The sequence below is a fragment of the Sinocyclocheilus rhinocerous genome, unplaced genomic scaffold (genome assembly GCF_001515625.1).
Source record: "Sinocyclocheilus rhinocerous isolate Xijiao unplaced genomic scaffold, SAMN03320098_v1.1 scaffold1347, whole genome shotgun sequence".
NCBI lineage: Eukaryota > Metazoa > Chordata > Actinopteri > Cypriniformes > Cyprinidae > Sinocyclocheilus > Sinocyclocheilus rhinocerous.
In genome coordinates this window covers 505,212-527,932 of record NW_015647043.1, presented here as the reverse complement: position 1 = coordinate 527,932, position 22,721 = coordinate 505,212, and the positions used below count along the sequence as shown (strand labels likewise).

General features: G+C 38.6%; 1 protein-coding gene across 1 annotated transcript in view; it reads left to right on the top strand.

Moving 5' to 3' along the window:
* adamts18 (ADAM metallopeptidase with thrombospondin type 1 motif, 18) overlaps window positions 1–17,716 on the top strand; it is a 62,689-nt gene extending 44,973 nt beyond the window's left edge. The window contains 7 exon segments of the mRNA XM_016512828.1: window positions 2,725–2,845; window positions 3,491–3,617; window positions 9,743–9,947; window positions 11,653–11,847; window positions 12,484–12,732; window positions 12,823–13,000; window positions 15,153–17,716. Of these exon segments, the coding sequence (XP_016368314.1) occupies window positions 2,725–2,845; window positions 3,491–3,617; window positions 9,743–9,947; window positions 11,653–11,847; window positions 12,484–12,732; window positions 12,823–13,000; window positions 15,153–15,271 (1,194 nt within the window). The 3' untranslated portion in view covers window positions 15,272–17,716.
* The last annotated feature ends 5,005 nt before the right edge of the window (window positions 17,717–22,721 follow it).

The following is a 22,721-nucleotide window of genomic DNA, read 5'->3' as shown; positions in this document are numbered from 1 at the left end:
TACTGAGAGTGTTTGATAATGAACCTGTCCTAGTAGTCCTGTTCAACAGTTTAGTAATTACCTCAGATTTTCCATCATTATTCAGAATGACTAGGGTGAAAGATAAAGAGGGGGCGTCTAGAGCGAGAAGCTCATGAGATTGAGCTTTCATTGCAACATAAGACAAAAGAAGATGCAGGGAAGCCTCAGAAAACTTGCTTTTACAGTATTTGGATGGGGAAGGATGTTTTGCATGTTGAATCGATGTTCAAAATTGTGATTCTTGTTACATATGTTAAGAGTGAAACTCTAGACTTCCTATATCAGAGCACAGACATGGTGCAATGGACTCTTGCGGGTCTTGACACTGGATCAGAAGAGGTAGAGTTTCCCCATGTGTTGTATCCATAGTCAGATGGCTAGCCGGATCACAGATGGATCAGAGACCTCCTCCTGAGCCTGATTCTGGAATAGCTGCTCTGTGTTGAGTGCCAACTGTAAATCTGGACCAGCTTTGAACAGGCTAGTGTGCAGGGTCTCATGGACTGCTTCCAGGGCAATAGATTCAGCCTGGATGCTCAGTGGGAGAGTGAGCCAAGATACAGTATGTTAAAAAGTTTGCTAACTTTCCACTGTGTTTCAATATACTTGTTTTACTTCCTCTGGAAATCCTCCATCCTTCAAATACCGCCTTTGTTTGATTCGCACAATGTCTTCTGCTGTTCTGTTGATAGATTCTTTCCTCCTCTACAGGTCTGGACTTACTTGAGTTACGTTCAGTTAGTGGTTCAGTCTCAACATTCACCTGCATCTCATTAAACATGCAACATGAATTCACATTAATTCATACCTCTTCATCTGCAATGTCAAACATAGTCATGGCACTAAACTGAACCCAAGTTTGGCTAGTATAGATTTTGGATGGTTTTAGATAACCCAATAATCTGACAGAGCATTGAGACTCTTTTATTGTGTTTAGTGTGACTGACTTAAGGATAATCTTCCCACATCATCAGCAGCAGCCCGCCATACACTTCCTGTTCAAAACATTAACTGAGGGTAAATCCATAGTAATTAGAGGATGGGTGGCATCTGCCTAATCCGCTGCTTAAGTTCATACTCTTACTTAAGAGAAATTTGTGCAGCCTTGCAATTACTGTTGGCTTGTGTAAACATTGCTGCAATTCTTTCGTGACCCTTAAGATTCGATCCTTGTTTAGCTGCTTTGTTTATACTTTCTACATATAGTTTGGTGGTTTACCAGTTCCAGTGAATTTGGTGTCATTGCATTTTTATTACAAATAGTCTGAGGAAAATCCCCATGTGGCAAAGTCTGAGTAAAAACAAAGGTCTTCTTCTTGTCGGAGAACATTTCCACTCCATTAGAGTTATCCTCAGGCTGTCCTCAGTGGCCTTGGGCATGGATTTAGTGAGGAACTGGCTGAACTTCCTCTGTGGTCTAGTCTCACATTAATGACTACAATATCTTCTCCAGGAACAGCTTCAAAACTGTAGCATACAGGCCTACTGAAACATAAGCATCAATGTAAAACTTGCTGGGAAATAAAGTCTCACAATATACCACTATATCAAAATATTCAGATTCACCCAACCCACAGTTTGGTCCACTTGTGCCGTTTTCCAAACTGACAAGCTGCAGTTCAAACACATAGACAGTCTAATTCAAGCATCTCTTTAAATCAGGGTCACTAGGAGCACTGTGGTGTCATCTCTCAGTCCCAATGAAGCCACAGCCACAAAACAGCTGCAGACACTTTGGCATCTTCTGCCTTGCTGGAATATGAAGTCATGGTCTAATGGTTAGAGAGACGGACTCGTAACCCAAAGGTTGCGGGTTCGAGTCTCGTACCGGCAGGGATTGTAGGTGGGGGGAGTGAATGTACAGCGCTCTCTCCCACCTTCAATACCACGACTGAGGCGCTGCAGCAAAAATGGCTGCCGGTTGACTCTGGGTGTGTGTTCACGGTGTGTGTATGTGTTCACTGCTGTGTGTGTGCGCTTTGGATGGGATGGGTCACCATACTTGGCCACATGTCACTTCACATGAACGTTAACAGTTCAATTTCAGTCAGACTAAAGCAATAATTTGAGTTTTTAAACAACTGAAAGCATCTTAATCGGACTACAAGTGGCCTCATTATTGTGCGCACTGAAACACAGAGGCGTTCAAAAGTATGGGGTTAGTAATTTTTTTTGTTTTTGAAAAGAAGTTTAATATGTTCACCGTGGCTGCTTTTATTTGATCAAAAATAAAAGTAAAAATAGTAATACTGTGAAATATTATCACGATTTAAAGTCTCCATTTTATATTTGTATATATTTTAAAATAGAAGTTATTCCTGTGATGGCAAAGATGAATTTTCAGCATCATTATTCCACTTCAGTGTCACATGATCCTTCAGAAATTGTTCTAATATGCTGATTTGGTGCTCAAAAATATTTCTTATGTGTAATTATTATCAATGTTAAAAATGCATCATGGACTGTTTGTGTTTTTAAGCATTCTTTTATGTTTGAAGAATGGCCTTTATTTGAAATAGAAATCTTTTGCAAAATTCTAAATGACTTTAATTTTTTTATGAATTTAATGCATCATTGCAGAATCCAAATATTACATTTCTATCAGTTTCTCCAAACTTTTGAACAGTAGTGTATACTTGGATAACCAGAAACCTGTTGCTTGATTGATTTTACTAACCCATGACCATCTCTTCTCCTCCACAGATTCTTCTTCAGGGTAAAAATCCTGGTATATCATGGGAATACACTCTACCACATCCGGAGAAGAAGCACAACTACACCTGGTCCGTGGTGCGCTCTGACTGCTCGGCGCCTTGTGCTGGGGGTGAGTGGATGCTGTATGTACGGTAAAGTTTACTTTGTTTACTCAAGTGTGAGAGAGCAGAGTTTCTGTGGTTGTGTGTTGGTGAGGAAGGAAGTGTATGTGTGTATTTGTCCAGGTCCATCAAATGCACCTTTGTGAGCAGAGTAAAAAACAAAACAAAAGTGCGCCCCTCCTTCCTCCAGACCTCCGAATCACATTGGCTCATCTCTGTGGTAGTGGCTCCTCCATTCACAGTCAGTTGTCTGAGTGTTGGTGGCAGACAGACAGCACTATGACATGCCCAGAGCACAGATCTCTATCTGCGCTCTCACACAGTTTCATTCATGCTTTTCTTTAGAGCAGACCTCTGGGCCGCCCCTCCTGGCCTCTCACACTGACAGAGGCCCGGCTTTGTTTGCCACAACAGAAGCCACGCTACAGTACTGCCATTCATCCTGAGCTCCCATAATCCCCAGAAAGACTATTCACGGACAGTGTGCTCCAAGCTTTCCTTTTCAAAAATTGCTCAGAGGATGCATTAGTTTATCGCATGATAAAGACATATGTTAGGCCGGTTCAGAGGGATGGATCTCTGTAAAATATCCAAAGAAAGTAGTTGTGTTTATGCTCACTATCTCTCTGTATCTCTTTCTAACTCTCTCTCAGGTCGGGTCTCGACGAAAGCCATTTGTTTGCAGGATCAGAACACGCAGGTCAACTCTTCACTCTGCAAGCCTGAGACCAGACCTGTGGTGGGCTCTCACCTGTGCAACACACAGCCCTGCCCTGCCTAGTAAGAGTCTGTGTGTGTGTGTGTGTGTGTGTGTGTGTGTGTGTGTGTGTGTGTGTGTGTGTTTGTGGGTGTGTTATTCTGTCTGACTTCCTTGTCCCATGCTTGCTACTTTCCAGCAGGGTTGGATACAACTGAGATTTTAAGATTTAGCTCCCTTTCAGTTCTTGAGTTTGAGTTTGAATTTGAATTGCTCACACCCAACACAGCTAGTTGAACTGGAAGTTAAATTTGAAAGAAATAATATATAAAACCTGCACACAAGACCTTTTCAATTTCTTTAAAGTTGTGATATAATGGAAATAGCAACAGATTGTGCTTTTTTCCCAGATTGTTACATACATCCTTGTGAAACAGAAAAAGAAAAGAAATGTAGGGTGGGTACTTGGTTTTGTCAGTTGGTTGTTGATTGGATGGAGGCAGATCTGAATGCAAGCTTGCAGTTGATTGTAAAAGGGGCGGGTTTAAGTGGATTCAATGGTTGGAGAAGTCGGTCATTCGTCACTACTTTCACTCAGATGCCACAATATGGAAAAAAAATTATACTTCTGTCATTTTCACTGTACGATCAAGTTATGACATTGACATTAAAAATCATGATGTCAAAAAAGCAAACACATGTATGAATGAATCATGCACAGTAAGAACAATAGCATGCATTTAGAAAAGAAAATGTGGATTTTAATTTCATGCTGATCTCAAATACGTTTTTAGTTCTAATTTTATCTTCACAAACCTTCCTTTTCTAGCTAAAATGTATTTAAATTGCATTTATTTTAATTACATTTCCTGAATTTTAAACCAGTTTGCTACTTCCATTCAAAAATGTTAATGAAAATGGTGTACAACCTTGCTTTCCAGCACTATTGGTGAGCACGGTGCCCTGGTATGTCTGTGTGAAATCAGCTGTGGTGGCTTCAGCATGAGCAGAACCCAGCTTAAAGCTCTGAGAAGTCACGTTCTTCCTTGGGTTCTTTTCTCTGATTCATTCCTTAAAGAAAACAGGATTAACATAGCCTCCAGACAGGGACTGACTGTACCCTTACTGCCCAAACTCCAGCTCCAAGCCACAGCCTGCCACACAAGCACCTCTTAAATTATACAAACTCAAACCCACATACATACATAAACACACGAGCTTTCACAATAAGGCATATATATACACACAAATACTAGTCTCTCATTCTGTCTTGTCTTTGAGTGAATTACTACTCAAATATTCCAAGAACTGAAGCCATATTTATCAAAGACTCCCACTATATTTACAATGAGAGTTATGAGTGAAAAGGATAAGTGTTATATTTGGATTGAGGAAGATAAATGGGAAAAAGTCATTTTACAGAAGTTGATGAATGAATTGGATAGAGGCATTGTACTGTGCGAAAAACATGCTTAATGATCCTTTAGCATGGAAAAAAAGAGAACGAAAAGCAGAGACTGTCTCTCTAGGGACCCTGGGAAAAACATTCTCAGTCTAGGTGTCAGAAACCTCCTCTGGGCTCTGGAGACTATAAAGGAACTGCTCAAAACAGCCTTTCTCTGGCTGTCTCAAAGCTGAAGTCAATCTGCCGGTCCATCTTCCTTTTGAGTCCTGCTGCCATTCTTACAAGAGCAACACACATCTCTTGCCTTACAGAAGCATCTACATACCCAGCATCCCTCACTTGCCAGGGTGAAAGGCATTGACACACCATTCTGGAACTCAGATAACAAATCACCCCTCCTGGCTTTCCTCCCTCCGTCCTTCTCGCTCTCTCTTTCTCTCTGGCCTTGCATCGTGTGAAATGTTGGCTGCGACCGATTATAATGTGCGGGCTATGGCGAGGCGATGCTAAAAGGGGAAATCAAGACCATATGATTGTTTCCTTACAGCAACAAGCTCTAACCGATTTGGCTTGTCCCATTCAAAGCCTGACAAATAGTCCAATAACAGTGTAATTGAAAGCAAAGGCAGGGTTGACGGGAGAGCAGCGTGTCTGCGGTGGTGCTGGATATGTTGAGACAGACTGCACAGGTTCCCATCACTCACCACCAGTGTCTGCCTGAAACCCTATGACACTTGATTACCAGTAGAGATTACTAGTGATCCCAGACTCCTTCTGTTGGCGTCACAAGTCAATGACATCACCATCCTGTGGGTCACACGGTGAGTTAGTTACCCACCGTACCTACATTGGAAAAGCTATTAAAGGGATAGTTCCTCCGAAAATGAAACTTCAGTCATCATTTACTCTCCCGCATGTCATTTTTTAAAACCTGTATGACATCTGCAGAACACAAAAGTGTTTCAGGCTTTCATAACAAAAAATATCTTTATATAATTTTGTTTTGTGTTCTGCAGAAGAAAGAAAGTCATACAGGTTTGGAACGACATGAAGGTGAGCAAATGATGACAGTGCTTTTCAAGTGCTTTTCAAATGTAGGTATGACGGGGTATTATGTTAAATCTTAAATGCTTGTTCTTCTCTCTTCATGAGATTCCCACCATTCAAAATGGAATTTCTTCTCTCGGTGTAGGTCATACTGTAAGTGTGTTTATTGTTCAGACAGACAGGTCCTAAATCCCACAGTTACTAATGACCTCCCCCACTGTATGCAGAGCCGAGTCTGTTTCTCTCCATACTGAATGACATCACGGCCTTAAGATATCGACTTCAGATTCCCGGAACATTATTTGTTTGAGGCATTATGTGCTTTGATTTATGACTGCTGAAAACAGGAAAACTAAAAAAAGAGGTGCAGGAAAGGGAAAATAAATAGACCGTTGGAAACACTTCCAGAAAAAGTATGGGCATGCATTCAAAACAGGAGAGGAAGACAGAAGCTTCTGCTTATCTTTCCAGCAAATATCTTCAGTGTTGACAGGTCTGCCCATGCTTTATTATGGAGCAAGAGAGGCCGCATCCCTGTGGGAATTGAGCGCCTCTAGCTGGCCAGGAATCGAGTGCTAATCTCTGGACTATGGCCTACAGGACTCAGTCTGACGATGTGCTCCCGGCTGCAAACGCTGCCCTGCTGCTTCTGTGAAGCGTGGAGCGCGGTGACTTCAAACACGGGCTGGGCCCAGAAGCGGCCAGCTTGATTTGTTCCCTAAAATGTCACGAGAAGATAAATGCACATGCCTTAAAGACTTTTGCAGTGCCCTCTGAATATTCCTTCTTTTCTTTTGGTTTCTTAGTTGTGTTGCATGATTGCATGTTTGCTTTTCTGTTCAACCACCGTTCTTCAAGCACAGACAGATTTAGGAATTTCTTACCAGACTTTTGTAGGATTGACCACCTTTTTGTAAAGAAATTATTCTTTTTTATTTAGTAAGTATGCATTATTGCAATAATAATTTATTGCATTAATAATTGCATTAATATGCATCAATAATTAAAAAAGCAACAGCTGTTTTCAACATTGATAATAATAAGAAATATCTCTTGTGCACCAAATCAGCATTTTAGAATGATTTTTGAAGGAAATTGAAAAGCTTTGCCATCACAGGATTTTAAAGTATAATAAAATAGAAAACAGTTATTCAAAATTGTAATAATATTTCACAATATTACTGTTTTGCTGTATTTTTAATAAAAATTAAAAAATTTAGTTTTGGTGGGCATTAGAAACTTTCAAAAACATTAAAAAATCTTACTCACCCCGAACTTTTGAACTGTTGTGTACATGATCACCCAAAAAGACAAAAGACTATTGTAATGAATAACAATAAAAACAATTTCCAATATCATACAACCCAACATAGCTAAAGTGGTTAGAGCACATGCTTTGGTCTGTTTAAAGTAATATTTTTAGCAAAAATGCAAAATGTCACGTGGGTTCAGGAAAATACATGGTTCTCTTAGTGCTCTTAAACTTACAAATGCTTCCAAACCCAAACCATTCCCCAGAGAGGGCTAAAAATTCAGCCTTTGTCCCACTGTACGACCAATGGTAGCTTAAATTTCATTGAGTGATTCGGAATGAGTATCTATTATGGGTGCATCATTCTGGGTAGACATGGAGAAAATGCCAGCGAAATCAGACCGTATGCGGCAATGTGAAGCAGTCTGCAATATTGTCCCCAAAGATATGTCTTCTTTAATTGTATGGCTTGAAATATGTGAGTTATTGAAAGATTCCAGAAATACAAAATTAAAACAAGCGCCAGCAGTGGTTTGCAGTGAGGCACGGCAAGTCAGCTCTTTGACCAATGACACATTGTCATTTATGTGGCGAGGAGAGGACGAGGGGGAGTGAAAAGGCATGTTGTGCTGTGGATCGTGTTTCTTCTCTCAATTAAAATAGCAGTTTAACCATCTCCCTCCAATTTGTCAGATGGCTGGAGAGAAAATTAAAGGATTTTTCTCAGCTCGGTGGCTCAGGTCTGTGTGAGTGTTTGGGTGGAACTGGGACTTCTAAGAAGTCGACCCGGGGCGTCTGTCCGGTGTTGCGGCCATGGCTCTCGTCATAGCTGTCATTTGCTCTAATCTCTCCCCAGACTGCCCAGCTCTATTTTAAAGCCTCTTTTCATCCACAGCCAAGAGAAGCAAGGACAGAGTTGCAATCTGAGCACTGGAACCGAGCCTCAACTAGTGTTGAGTTTTACACAGGTTTTTTTGTTTTTGTTTTTTTGACATAAATACACTCTAAATTTAGTCAGTATTTTATCATGCCATATTCATTATCTAAAGTTAACAAAATTACCATTACTTTTAGTCCACAAAAACAACATCTTATTTGATGGAAGACACATATTTTACACAAGTGTTTAGGGTCGGTAAAAGTTTGGGTTCAGTAGGATTTATTTAATTTTTTTTAATTTTTGAAAGAAATACATGGACTTTTTATTCATCACAGAAATGCTGAAAAAAGCAGCACAACTGTTTTCAATATTGATAATAATATGAAATATTTCTTAAGCGGTTGCTGAATGAAAGCTGAAAACTCAGTTTTACTGTCAGAGAAAAAACCTGCATTTGAAAATATATCAAAATAGAAAAGTTATTTTAAATTGAAGTAACATTTCACAATATTACTGTTTTTACTGCGTTTTTGATTAAATGAATGCAGCCTTGGTGAGCCAAAAGTCAGAAACATAAAAATAAATAAATAAATAAATAAAAAATAATAAAATGAATGACCCCAGACATTTGAATGCTAGTGTATTTATTAGTTTAATTAAACATACCAACATTTAACACATTATGTAAACACTGTCCTTGTTGCGATAATCTGTGCTGAATAACATATTCTGTATATTCTTTATGCTTTAGTTATTCATTCTCCGTGTTTTAATGTGCTGATAAATCAAATATACAGAATGCGTTTAGGTGAGTTCGTCATGTCTTTGTTTTCTCCGTTTTACTGATAATCAAAAAAGCCTTCTTTAATGTACGTGTTTGTCAGTAATTTCATTGAGAAGATTAAAGCTGTCACAGCTTTAACTTTCTTTGATTTTTTTTTTAACTGAATGGTTGGCCATAGGGGGGCACTCATATTTTACGAGTATTCAGAAGGAAGACATTGATGCATTCCAACTGTTGTTAATCATATTCTTTGATTTTTTTTTTAACTGAATGGTTGGCCATAGGGGGGCACTGTTGCAATTTCACAAATAATGTGTGGAAGCACTCATATTTTACGAGTATTCAGAAGGAAGACATTGATGCATTCCAACTGTTGTTAATCATACTGCTGTAGTGAAACTGATTAATCTATTACAGAACCTTGGAATGGTATTTTGTAATGTGCATGTTGCAGAATTAGAAATCGTATTTATGAACTCTCTTGATGCGTCTCTAACATTCCAATTCTTAGGCTGGAAACTTCAACTTATTGGATAAGTGCATGTTTGTATATGCCCATGTGAGCCCACAAGAGAGGGTGGGGTGGGGTGGGGTGGGTGCAGACACATGTATGTGGTCTCTTCATTAGTCTTTCCATCATGTGGTTTACAGAGTAATCATATTGTCATAATCTAATAATCATCACATTATGTAGATTTGTTTGAAGAAAGCTCTATGTGTGTGTATGCGTCTCACATGTCTGTGCCATATGGGTGTAGAATGTTCTCTTCCATGTTAAAATGTGCTGAAACGTTCAAACACGAGGTTCATGTCTGAAGGTCAAGTTGTTTGTCTTGACAGTTGGACGACAGGTAAATGGGGAGTGTGCAGTAGAACATGTCGAGGTGGGCAGCAGACGCGAAACATCCGCTGCATGAGGAAGGTGACATACCAGCGGGAGGAGGTGGCGGCTCACTCCTTATGTCCAGTAATGGCTCCGGCCCAACTACAGCCCTGCAACACACAGGCATGTCCACCGGAGTGGAGCACCGGCTCCTGGTCACAGGTATGTTTGCATAAACATGCAACCTACAGTGGAATTAATAAGATGTCATCATGACGTGTGCAACTAAAGTCAATAGAAATCTTTTGCAACATTATAATAATGTCTTTACTATTTCAACATAGTAATTCACATATGCACAAAAATATTAAGCAGCTCAACCACTCAAATTGAAACTCATGGTTTTAACACAGATAATAATAAGAAATATAAGAATAATGTGATTTCTTGATTAGCAAATCAGGATATTTGAATCATTTCTAAAGGATCATGCGACACTGAAGACTGAAATAATGTCTGCGGACAATTCAGCTTTGCCATCACAGGAATAAATTAAAATGTAAAAAAAAAAAAAATAAATAAAGTTGTAATAATATTTCACAATATTACTCTTTTTACTGTAGTTTTAAACAAATACATGTGGCCTTTGTGAGCATAAGAGATTTCTTTCAAAAACAATAAAAATTATACGGACTCTCAACGTTTAAAGTCATGTATGAAACACAATAGTCGTAGTACAAAATATTTCATGCAGATTCTGCTATTCTTTTGTAAAATCCCACATTAACAAAAGCCAGGTCCTTAAGAGCACTAGCAGTGCATTTTGTCTTGTTTTGTGGTATTAATTGGTTTGTCTCGCTTTAAAACATTCCATCCTGTTTGATAAAGTTACAGAAATAAGTGTCAAAAATGTAATATAAATGTAAAAGATGTTTTTTAAATTTTTTAATTAACTTCAAGTCAGCCTCATGTACATTAAACCTAATGTTAGCTAACTCTCAAACCTAATGTAACCTCTAAAAACCTAACCTCTTAAACCTAATGTAAGCTAACTCTCCTTCCTTCCATGAGGCCAAAAAAAAAAAAAAAAATAGCTCTTTATTTTGGTCCTGTTCATTTGCTTGCCATTGTGAAAATAAGTTATAATGAATAAAGTTTAGTTGTCTAAGCTTGACCAGAACATGTTTCTGAAATTCTGTTATATACCCTTTTATAGAAATCCTTCCCTAAATTACAACACGGGCATATTAAATTTTGAAAAGTGACCGAAATATGAGGTGAAGGCTTGAGATGCCCAGAACAACATAATGGAAACCGTTCTGTATGTCACATCAGTGCTGGAACACTACTGCCCCCTGCTGTTATTGCACATGTAGCACATTGTGCTCCATCTGTCTTACTGTTGCATTGCTTTCATTAAGAATCTGTTCTGCATATATTGGACTTCTAAAAGTGTCCTCTCTGAAACTTTAGTGATGCTGGAAAGTGTACATTTAGATAAATGACTACTTCACACATGGTTTAATCTAATATTTTTTAATAACTTTTGCTGTTGCTACTTGTGTATACTTTAAGTTTCCAAGTACACACACAGAAGCCAGAGAATGTCGAAACATGTTGCCAGAGTTCATTTCATCATTAGCAGCAATGCTGAATTCTTTAACCTTTTTTTCAGTCTAATCTTATGTAATATGTTAAATCATAAATCTTTGAGAAGATTTTGCAGTAGTAGTTGATATTGACTGAATTCCTCCTAAAGGTCAGGTTGAGTTCGCACCGCCTGTCTCCAGAGTTCATATCAACTGTTGTTTGAGGTGAACTGCATGCCACTGTGACCTTTACAATGTTTAAACTAACATAACTCAAAGACCACATGAGGGTAACTCTCTCTCTCCGTGTTTGTCTTTCTTTCCTTTCTTCTCTCTAGTGCTCTAAGACCTGTGGACGAGGGTTGAAGAAGCGCAGTGTTTTCTGCAGGAGCACCGATCCAGGTGCCAGGGCTGTGGTGGTGCCTGACAGCATGTGTAAATTACACCTGAAGCCCAAAGCCCAGGAGACCTGTGTGCTGAGCCGCTGCCCCAAGAATGAGCGTCTTCAGTGGATAACTACCGCCTGGGGAGAGGTAAGGCCCCTCATAGGAATATCAAAGGTTATGTAGAAGTGCTCACGCAAACAGTGCATATGTAGCATACACATATATTCACCCATTTAGCCCTAATGAAGAATAATTCATGTGCATATTAAAGAGACATTTCCATGGAAATCTCACAATGCTAAGTTATATCCATATCCAGGCAGCATACATGCCATTTAGGCCATAGCAAAGTTCTTTTTTTGTTATTCACTTACCCCAAAATGAAAATTCTCATTAATTACTCACCCTCATGTCTTTCCAATGTCGTTCCATTTGTGATCCTCAGTCGTATGATGAGCAGTTTTTCCTCTGCAGCCATTTACAAAGACAGCAAGTGTTTGATTACTAGTTTTATTAAAAAACTTTTTAGATTTAAAAAGTTGTTTAGTGTATTCCAGCCTTACGATGTTTATTCAAAAACAAGCATTTGATTCCAGACAGCTAAGTGGCACTTTCCATTCTGCATTTGCACTTCAGTATCTCTCTCCTCCAAACTAACAGCATTGTTAACCCGTTGCTATGGAGGAACAAGTTGATCTTGTAGCGAGGGGTCAGGAATATTTATGTGTGTGTATATATTTATTTAAGTACCTTATTATCTGATTGCACGGTTGTTTAATGCAGTGTTCGGCCTCCTGTGGAGCAGGAGTAAAGAGAAAAGAGCTACAATGTGGGGAGAAAGACTCCCAAGGAGGCTACACAGAGTTCCCTGCAAGGAGGTGCAGGAACCTCCACAAACCCCAAGCAGACCTTCAACAAGCTTGTAATAATGGCCCCTGCCCAGAGCCCCCACCTCCCCAGCTCCTCCAGCCTGGCCCAGACAGGGGCGGCGCTTCCGTGACTCTGGGCTGGTACTCCTCTCCTTGGCTGCAGGTATGCGCAACTAGCTCATCACAACCAATCAGGGTTCTGTTCTGTTTCTATTCTGCTAGACATCTAATCTTACTGTCCTGTGTCTTTCAGTGCACAGTGTCCTGTGGTGGTGGGGTGCAGACACGTAGCGTTCAGTGTCTGAGACAAGGGCGTCTGTCAGTGGGCTGTTTACCTCATCAGAGACCCATAAGCACACGGGCCTGCAATACACATTTCTGTCCTGGTCCAATCCCAGCCCCTGTCCCACCTCCCTCACCTACACTTAAAGGTACAAGCTGGTTTACCTTTACATTTTCATTTATTGATTTAGAAGATACTTAAAGGGATAGTTCACCCAAAAATGAAAATTTGAAGTTTATCTGCTTACCCCCAGGGCATCCAAGATGTAGGTGACTTTGTTTCTTCAGTAGAACACATATAATGATTTTTAACTTTAACCGTTGCAGTCTATCAGTCGTATAATGCATGGCAATGGTAACGAGCCGCAGTGTTTAATTTGGATTTGTCTGTGCATGTTTTTTTTTACTCTCATAGATTTTGTTACCATTGCCATGCATTATACGACTGATAGACTGCAACGGCTGGAGTTAAAAATCATAATTTGTGTTCTACTGAAGAAACAAAGTCACCTACATCTTGGATGCCCTGGGGGTAAGCAGATAAACATCAAATTTTCATTTTTGGGTGAACTATCCCTTTAAGTCCAATGTTCACTACTGTTCAAATGTTTGAGGTCGGTGAGACTTTAAGAAATTAGTAATTTTTTTTCATCTTGGATGCTCAAAAGTGACAGTAAAGTCATTATAAGTTACAAAAAATGCTCTTTTAAAGTTTATTTTTATTAAATAATCCTAAAAAAAATGTGTCTTAGTTTTCACAGAAACATTAAGCAGCACAGCTGTGATACTAATAAGAAATGTTTCTTAAGCACCAAATCAGCCTATTAGAATGATTTCTGAATGATTCTGACCCCTAATTATTTGGACTTTAGTGTATATATTTTATCACAGCTAGTGTGTTATCTGTTTGTGTGTTCCTGAGAATCAAACCCAAGACTCTGGTGTTGTAGGCAATACTACATAGCAATTTATCCTAAAGAGGTATTAACATGAGATGTGCTTCAATACAAACGTACAAGATCTGTTCAGAATAGAACTGAGAAGAAAGTGAAATTGAAATGGAATAGTGAAATTGAGATTATTTTTTCGTGTAGTTATCAGTGTCTTGAGCTGAAATGGGCTGCCAGTGAAACGAGACAAAGAGAAGTGAAGTGTGAGTTGTATTCTAAATCATTTGCAGAGGTTTTGTTGGGCATGTGGGCCAGTCGGCTAGAAACGCATTATAATCTAGAGGTTAAAAGAGTTTAGATAAGGAGTTGTGCTGCAGATTCAAGTATGAATGGCCTGATCTTCTCCAAGTTGTACATAAATCTGCATGACCAGACTGTCTTCACAATAAGAAATGAAATGAAGCTAATCTACTCTCATTGTTAGTTCCCTCCCTTCCTTGCAGTTATAGAACACAACCAGGAAACTGATTGTTGGCTCATGGATCAAACCAGCAACCTTTGGTTGCAATCCCTGAGTTTTGAACACTACACCATTCCAACTTTTCCCTCAACTCTTATCTCACTCAACAGTACCTGTAATGCCTGAATGGGCTTACCACTGAATGTTCATTGGTTATGACATTCTGCTGAATGTTTATTTGTTATGAACTCTCATATCTTGTTCTGTAGCTCAGCTGGTGGAGCATGAAGTTAGTAATGTCATGGGCTGGATTCTCAGGAAACATATACTGATAAAATATATTGCTTTAGATAAAGCATCTGCCAGTTGCATAAATGCATGTATATTTTCCACAGCCACAGTGTTAATTGTTGTTGTTGCTTTGTTTACATATGTATCATATGCAATTATCAAGCTTGATAAACATCAGTGGTGTTTACACTTATTCATTATGTAGTGGGAAAAACAATGCACTTTTTACTTGCTGATTTGGAATCACATTGGTAGGTCAAATGACTGTCTGCCATGATTTAAATAAGAAACTGAAATACATTGTGTGATTAAACAGTCATTTAAACATAATTTAAATGAACGAATCATAATCGGCATGTACTGTACACAGCTTATTTATAATGATAATGAAAACATAAAGATCTCTCCTCCACAGAGAACAGAAGTCTGTGTGTGTATAATTGCTTATTCTCATGGGAGAACTGAGTGTGAGGGCCTTCAGAGCGCAGGTCAGGTCCTTATCGGTATGCCGGTGCAGTATTTCCAAGTGCTTTGCAACATCCCCACAATGTCTCTATTCAGAGTACACAGCACTTACAAAAACACTGAGTGTTTGTGTTAGCACTGTTGTTTTTAAGGGTTAGAATAAATAATAGTCATTATGTGTCTTTCCATTAACAGAAAACCAGCCTTGCATCGACTTCTTCAGCTGGTGTCATCTGGTGCCTCAGCATGGTGTTTGCAATCACAAATTCTATGGTCAACAATGCTGCAAGTCCTGCTCCGCCAAAAGACAGTAAAGCAGAAGACCTTCCCATGAGCCTCCTCACTGACTCTGAGATCTGTAAATCATTGTCCTACAGATAACCACTATGGAGTATAGCAAGTTGATATTTGCGAGATGTGGTAAAGAGGCATTCCACTGGACCATGTCTTGAGAGATAATGAGAGCCTGGTATCCGAGGAACTCGAGAAACTCTGTACATTGGAAAACTGCACCTGGTTCTGGCTTCATCAGTGGTGTATCATAACTAGAATTGTGGTTCTTCAATAACCAATCTGCAAAACTTTTATATTGTAAATATCTCTGCTTGTTCTTTTATGATTGGAGACGTGACCAGAGGTTAAAGCCATTAAGAGACTTCCATCATCAGTTCATTTGTATGCTACATTGAAGACCACCAGATGAACACTGGTGTGACTGTGCTCATATGAAGTACTGTAGAATTTCGGTCAAGTCTTTGAGCTCTAGGTGAACCCATGAGACTCTATGTTTACCAGCAGATCTGTACAGAACTGAGGGATGATTCACACAGTGTTCCACTGCACTGCTTTTTAATAATTTCATCTATGTATACATGTTCTCGATGGTTGTCCGTTGCTTCATGTCTTGCTGCTTTTTTAACCTCTTGCATGTGAGTGCTTTTTTTAAGACAAGTGTCGAGTTAAGAGAAGTTGAACGTTTGACACAGCACAGCTCATAGATGTCAGTTTCAAAACAGTGGGCCAATCAGAGGAAACCAGGGGCAAGACAAACATCAGTAACAACTGTTCATCATTTGTTGGAGGAAGAGTTTAGCTATAGCCACTGTGATTTTATTATTATCTTAATTTTAAAAACAGTACTTTTCACAGGCAACAGCTCTTCAGCCTGTAATCGTTTAGTCTAAAGGTGTGGTCACATTAGTGAAATTGTAGTGAAATTTTGCATCAAAATTGTCCCTTGTCTAATGTTAGTAGTGTAGTGATATATGAAGCACAGCTCACACAGAAGTCACTTTCAAACCAAGCAACTTTATTTGTTGGTCAACGCAACAAATCTATGTTTCAAAACTTGAACCTTTTATAAAATCTGCATGGGGAAATCATTCTTCCTCAAGCAAAAGTTTTGATCGCATGGATTCCTATTGAAATGACTGGAATTTGCTGAACAACGGTAAATGTGACCACACCTTAATACCGCCTGCTTTACATGACTGCTTTAGTTTGAATCAGTGAATGTGCTGAATCAGTGTTTTTGGTGCAATAAGAAGTGCAGCACACATTCTAATTTTTTTTCACAAAATAATTAAACATATATTTTATTAGTTCACTATAAAAAAAACACTCTGTTCTTGTATATATATGAACTAACTTCAACTTTTCCTCCTGTCATGAGAGCATCCACATCTCTACCATTCAGGCTTCTGATTTTAATACACATTAACATGCATCAGTTTTCTCTGTGAAACGTGTAACCTGTAAGGTTGAGTCACAATCCCGTCTGATCGCCACAGAAGACTAAAGCAGACAAGATGGATTTATCATTAATGAAGATCAGTGCTTCTGCTGAAATATATAGTGGGTCCATTGGCGAATGAACTAAGTTTGTGTATGACTGCCAGTATGTGTGTGAAATTTGTCTGCGGTTCATGCAGCGCTGTCTCTCATGCGGTGTGCGAGAGGGATGAGCTCGTCCCAGATGTGTGTCAGAGAGAGTAGAGTAGGTTGCTCTCAGTCACTTTGTAGGGACCAATTAGTGTGCAGGAGTGAGTGTCATGTTCAGGAGGAAGAGAAGCTAACAAACCCAAGCCTCTCAGGACTTGGGACCTCATCTCAGGTTACTTTGTTAGTGCTCTTCATCTCTTTCTGTTTGCTGCAGTTGTTGGGCCACTATTTTGTGCTTAACCGAAGAGTGGAGTCTCACCTTAGTAATCCTTTCCCAGGGTTCAGGTATGATGGTCCTGCTCTGACAATAAACATTGGAGCAGATGGCACATGAGGTGTAGCAGAAGGACTCATTCTGTCCTCATTTCCTTCCAAACACTTCATTAACAGTCCCCAACCCCTTGAAGGGATATTTGCATACACTAATAAGTGCAAAAGGTCATTTTTAAAAGTAGATGTTGCACTGCAGGGTGCTCTGTCCTTTTTTCCTGAACCATTTTAAACAGTACTTCCGTTTATTAGTTGTATAACTTCTGGATCTCCATTAGTGAACTCTTGGTCTCACAGTGTGTTTCATTTGTTCATTATTTGACTTTAAAAGTGTTCCTAATCACGAACAAATAGAAAAATACATCGTTTAGCCTTGTTGTGATCTTACGTATGTTGTACAAATGTCTTTCATCACTGTCTGAATTGAAAAAGGGTGTAATTTATTATGTCAAAAATAGTTCCTGGGCTACAGTGTTGTCTGGAGAGGAGCTTTCTTTATAATAGCACACTGCAAGTGTGATATTTAATATTTTCACTGAAAGTTTTATAATAAAAAGTATTTGATTTACTGTATTCCTCTAGTGATGCTTTTTCCACTAGCGCTCGGAGAGATTGAGATGAGTACAGGAAGCCTCTGAATGATGAAAATGCTGCAATATTTAAAGAATGAAAAATGATATGCTGTCATCACAACAAATTACTATGAACATCAAGCCAGAAGCAAAGTGGATTTTAAACAAAATACTCCCTAGCATATTATCGACAAGGAAAACAGGCTTGTTCTCTGTGCAAATATAAAATGTTATTTAAAATGTGCCACTAAGGGACAGACATAATAATATAATAAGCTATAAACACATGAAAAAACCCTCTGATACAAATAGCAATGTTTCCCAACCAATTGTAACATTAAATACCCCAAACATTCATATTCCTCCCTTTCCTCTTTGTGTTCCAGGCAAAATGTTCCTGCATGTACTAAATGCCCTAGTAAATCACAATGAGTTTGCTTAAGTCCTCCCTCGACACTCTTGAATATCTTTTCCTCCTCATAATATGCACGCATTTGTCATTTGTGTCATATTTCTTAATTTCCTGTGTGTACAATTATTTGTGATAATTTCTGACAGCATCGAGAGACTCGTAAAAGAAAGTATAATGTATTACATTTTGGAAGTAACTTGCCCAACACTGTTCACAACAGGTGGGTCACAGGTCAGTTCTGATCACAGGACAGCAGAGAAAATACTGAACACAAATGAAAAACTGCAACGATCCATATAATTGTGTATTGTTAAGGAAACAAACAAAATATAAACTTTTAAAAGGTTTCACTTCTCGTATGTTTTGTTGTTTGACAGAGTCTGCTGTGTCATCGCATAAATTCATCTGTCACTTTTTGTCCAAATAAATAAATAAATAATAAAATAATAAAAAATAATCAATGTCGTCGCGTCAGGTTGCCCCGCCCATATGGCAATCTCATTGGATCACTATTCATGCATATTAATAATCAAATATGGACGGAAATTGGAGAGACAGGTTGTGAAAGTTTGGAATCCGATATTATTTGATACATCACATCAACTTTTTTTGCAGAAAAAATGAAGCATCACGGAAGTCATGAAACTTTAAAGGTATGTGTTTTACACTTTATTTGCCTTTGGGAGTGAGAAATCGAGTGTAAATAGTGAGAACTCGTCCACGTGCAATTTTGCTTGGCTGTTTACATTTAGTCATTTGTGACTAATAATCACGTAGAGTTGTGCACGCGCAGCTTTGACCTGCTTGTTGCTTGTGGCGTCAGTTGAGGTGCATGGTGCTTTGCATATTATCAGTTTTTGATTTGATTTTATGGACATTTGTGTTTACTCTTGTACTATAAACAGTTTTGGTAATGTATTAGGGGCACAGGGCTTAACGTGCTGTCTGACTTGTGGCTTGGTGTTTGCAAGTAGGAAATTGAGTTATCTTGAGTTAGCTTTTGCGGATGAATGGTCAAATACATACAAAATTATGTCAAAATACCTGTTCTGGTGAGTATTTGCATATATGGATAATTGGGAAAAATCGGTTGTGTGTCAGTGTATGGGATCTATGCATTAGCCTAGGTAGAGTGACAGCGGCCTCATATTAAATACCTGCTGCTTTCTGTGTTCTAAGCAAACAATGAAAGAAAAAGATTTGGGTTATTATTTTTGTTTGCTGCGGTATCAGAATGTTACAGTTTTAACTGGTGACCAATATTTTGGTGTTGCAGCAAACTTGTTCCCAGAAATATTAACAATTGTGATGCGTGTCATTGTTATGTAATAAAATTACTCCTTTCATAATATCCAACATATTGGACTCCCTTGTTAAGTATAAACTGATCTAGAATCACAATTGCATTCATACAGAAACCTTATTCACACAAGCATCCTTCTCCATGTCTGCAATAAAAGAAGAAAGATTTGGGCTATTATTTTTGTTTGCTGCAGTATCAGAATGTTACAGTTTTAACTGGTGACTAATATTTTGGTGCTGCAGCAATCAATTTTTTTCAATTTCAATTTAAGTGTGCTTTATTGGCATGAAAAAAAACTATACATTTGTATTGCCAAAGCAATTGCAGCTGGGCTGCTTACAAATAGTGCACATATGTATTAAGAGAAAGAAAAATAATAATAATAATAATAATATATAAAAAGTATTAAGCATGTAGACGTAAGGTAAGATACTCTCTCTCTCACTCTCTCTTTGTCTCTCTCTCTCTCTCAATTTAATTCAATTCAATTCAATATGTCCTTTATTGGCATGACAATTGTTACAATGTATTGCCAAAGCATAGTGTTTACATTGAATCTAGAACAAATATGTATTAAAAGAAAATACATAAATAAATAAATGAATGAATGAATAAATAAATGCACGCATATATAATTAAATAAAATGGAACAAATCAATTCTATGAATTCTATAATTCAATGAAAAATTTTAAATTGAGTGTGGTGTGTGTGTGTCTGTGTGTGTGTGTTTGTGGGCGCATCACTGATTTGTTGACTCCACTTTTTGTGACGGGCATCAATGTATCTTGCTGCTAGTAAGATACAATATTGTTTTTCACCTAATAAATATTGAAGTTGTGTTTTCTTCTTTAACATTTTGAAGTCAGGGCAAAGTGTTTCAAACAGGGATGCAATGAATGTTCGGCAACCGAAATTATTCAGCCGAAAATAGCAAAAAAAGCTCTTTCGGTGTTCGGCCGAATAAGCGAAAAGACCGAATAAATTGTACCGAACAATGATATGACGCGATCAAATAGCAACCAGCGCAGAGTGAGAGGCGCGCACTCTTTATGATGCAGCACACAAGTCAGCAGGGTGGAAGCATTTAAACTGTCGGAGAAAGACGCAAAAATCATTACAAGCACCGATAGCCAGAGACTGTTTAGGACTGCATCGGTCTTCAATGAGAAGTGGAAGGGGTGATTGTTACTGGTTACTGTATGATGATTGAAATCGCGAAATGGCCTTAAACAATTAGTAAATAAACTGCAGAACGTTATGTTTTCTAATACACGCGCGCATTGCATGTATTCTGACAGCGCTGCACGAGCTCGCAGCAGATCTGCTTGTTAACCAGGGTTCAAGGTTCAAAGTCCAAAGCGCGAGGAAAATCAGTCGTCAGTTGCTCAGTCACATTTTTATGAATTTTTACAAGGCATGTGACAATGCGATAGGTACGACGTATTCGTAATGAGACTCATTTATAAATCTGATGTCAACAAAAATAAGCATTGAGGTCTTCCTGTGCGTTTCCGCCAAAATAAAAGTTGAGAAAAAGCAAGAATTAAAGTAATTTTACTGTTGTTCTGTAAAATACAATAACAAGTAAGACAATAATAATGATAATAATCATTACAACAGCTCTGTTTTAATACATTTATTATAACATTCACACATAGTGTTCAAATTAGGATCTGTAATATTTTCTAATGTTTTAAAAGAAGTCTCTTCTCAGCAAGGCTGCTTTTAATTGTACAGTAAAAAGAAAAAAAAAAAATTCAAGATTCAAGAAGGGGGTCTGATGGCCAAAAAATATTATTTTACTAACTTATTAATTTTAAGTTAAATTGTGCTTTGTTGGTATAGTGTCTGCTAGAATGTTAAAAATGTTCAGTGTTAAATATTTTTAAATTGTTGTTTTGTAATTGATTTTTTTTTTTTTGAAAAGCAAGACAAAACGGTAAAAAGCACATTTTGGCTTTTTAATTTATGCAATGGTGAAAAAACAATTTTGGCAAAATACATGGGGAAACAAACTCGAAAAACCGTATTCGGTATTCGGCCTTCGGCCTTCGGCCTTCGGCCCAGTGTTTTCATTTCGGTGCATCCCTAGTTTCAAATTTGGGATAAAATTTCTTTCTAATGTCTTGATAGTTATAGCAGCTGGTGAGGAAGTGTTGCTCTGTCTCCACTTTCCCATGGGTACAGTATGGGCAGATGCGGCTCTCTTTGGGCAGCCAGTGCTGTCGATATCTGCCCGTCTCTATAGTCAGAGTATGATTGCTCAGTCTGTACCTCGTCATTTGTCTTCTTAATTTACAGTCTTTCACTGTACTCCAATATTCTGCAGTTGTGCAATCTCTATTTAGGGCCAAATAACATTCAAGTTTACTTTGTTTTTCTGTTGTTTCTTTCCAATCTTGTTCCCAGAAATATTAACTATTGTGATGCATGTCATTGTTATGAAATAGAATTACTCACTTCATACTATTCAACATATTGGACTCCCTTGTTAAGTGTAAACTGATCTAGAATCACAGTTGCATTCATACAGAAACCTTATTCACACAAGCATCCTTCTCCATGTCTGCACTTCTCTTCCCATTTCTTGCTTTTTTACACACGCGTACACACACACACACCCTTTCTCATTGCCTCTGTGGGAGAATTTCAGCGTAGGTTATTTCGGGAGGATTAAAACGTCAGTGTGGGTTTAGATGGCTGTGATTGTGTCTAGGCTCAGGAGCGGGGCTCATTTGTAGCTGTCAGTCGGCATTGGCCTTTTCTCAGTAATGTAAAGATGGCAGTCTCCGTGGCCCCGTTTGTCGCTGCAAGAGCGATCTCGCAGATTATCATCTCAAAGGGACTGATAGCGGCTCGCTCCACCTTTGTGTGGCTGCCTCTCCAGCTGAGCGGAAGACCCCCGACCCCCTCCTGGAAGCTCTGTGACTTTGAAAAGTTTTACTGGTGGCATTAAAGCCCTGTCAGAATATCTATAGGAGAGATTTGTGGAATGCCACCCACATTTTACAGGCTTTTGGGGGGAAAATAGGGCTACATTTCAACAACTGCACATTTTCACATAATTTGCACAGACAGGGATAAAGGAGCTAGATGTTTTGTGGCACTGAGATTGTATTCTCACCTTATCAAACTTAGAAAGCACTGGGATCAGAAGATGTAGCCCGTCATGCTGACTGAAATGAGAATTACTATTTCTAAAATTTCCTTTCAACTTTGCTCTTTTGCCCCATATCCCATTGTGAAAATCCAGTCAGAGATGCTC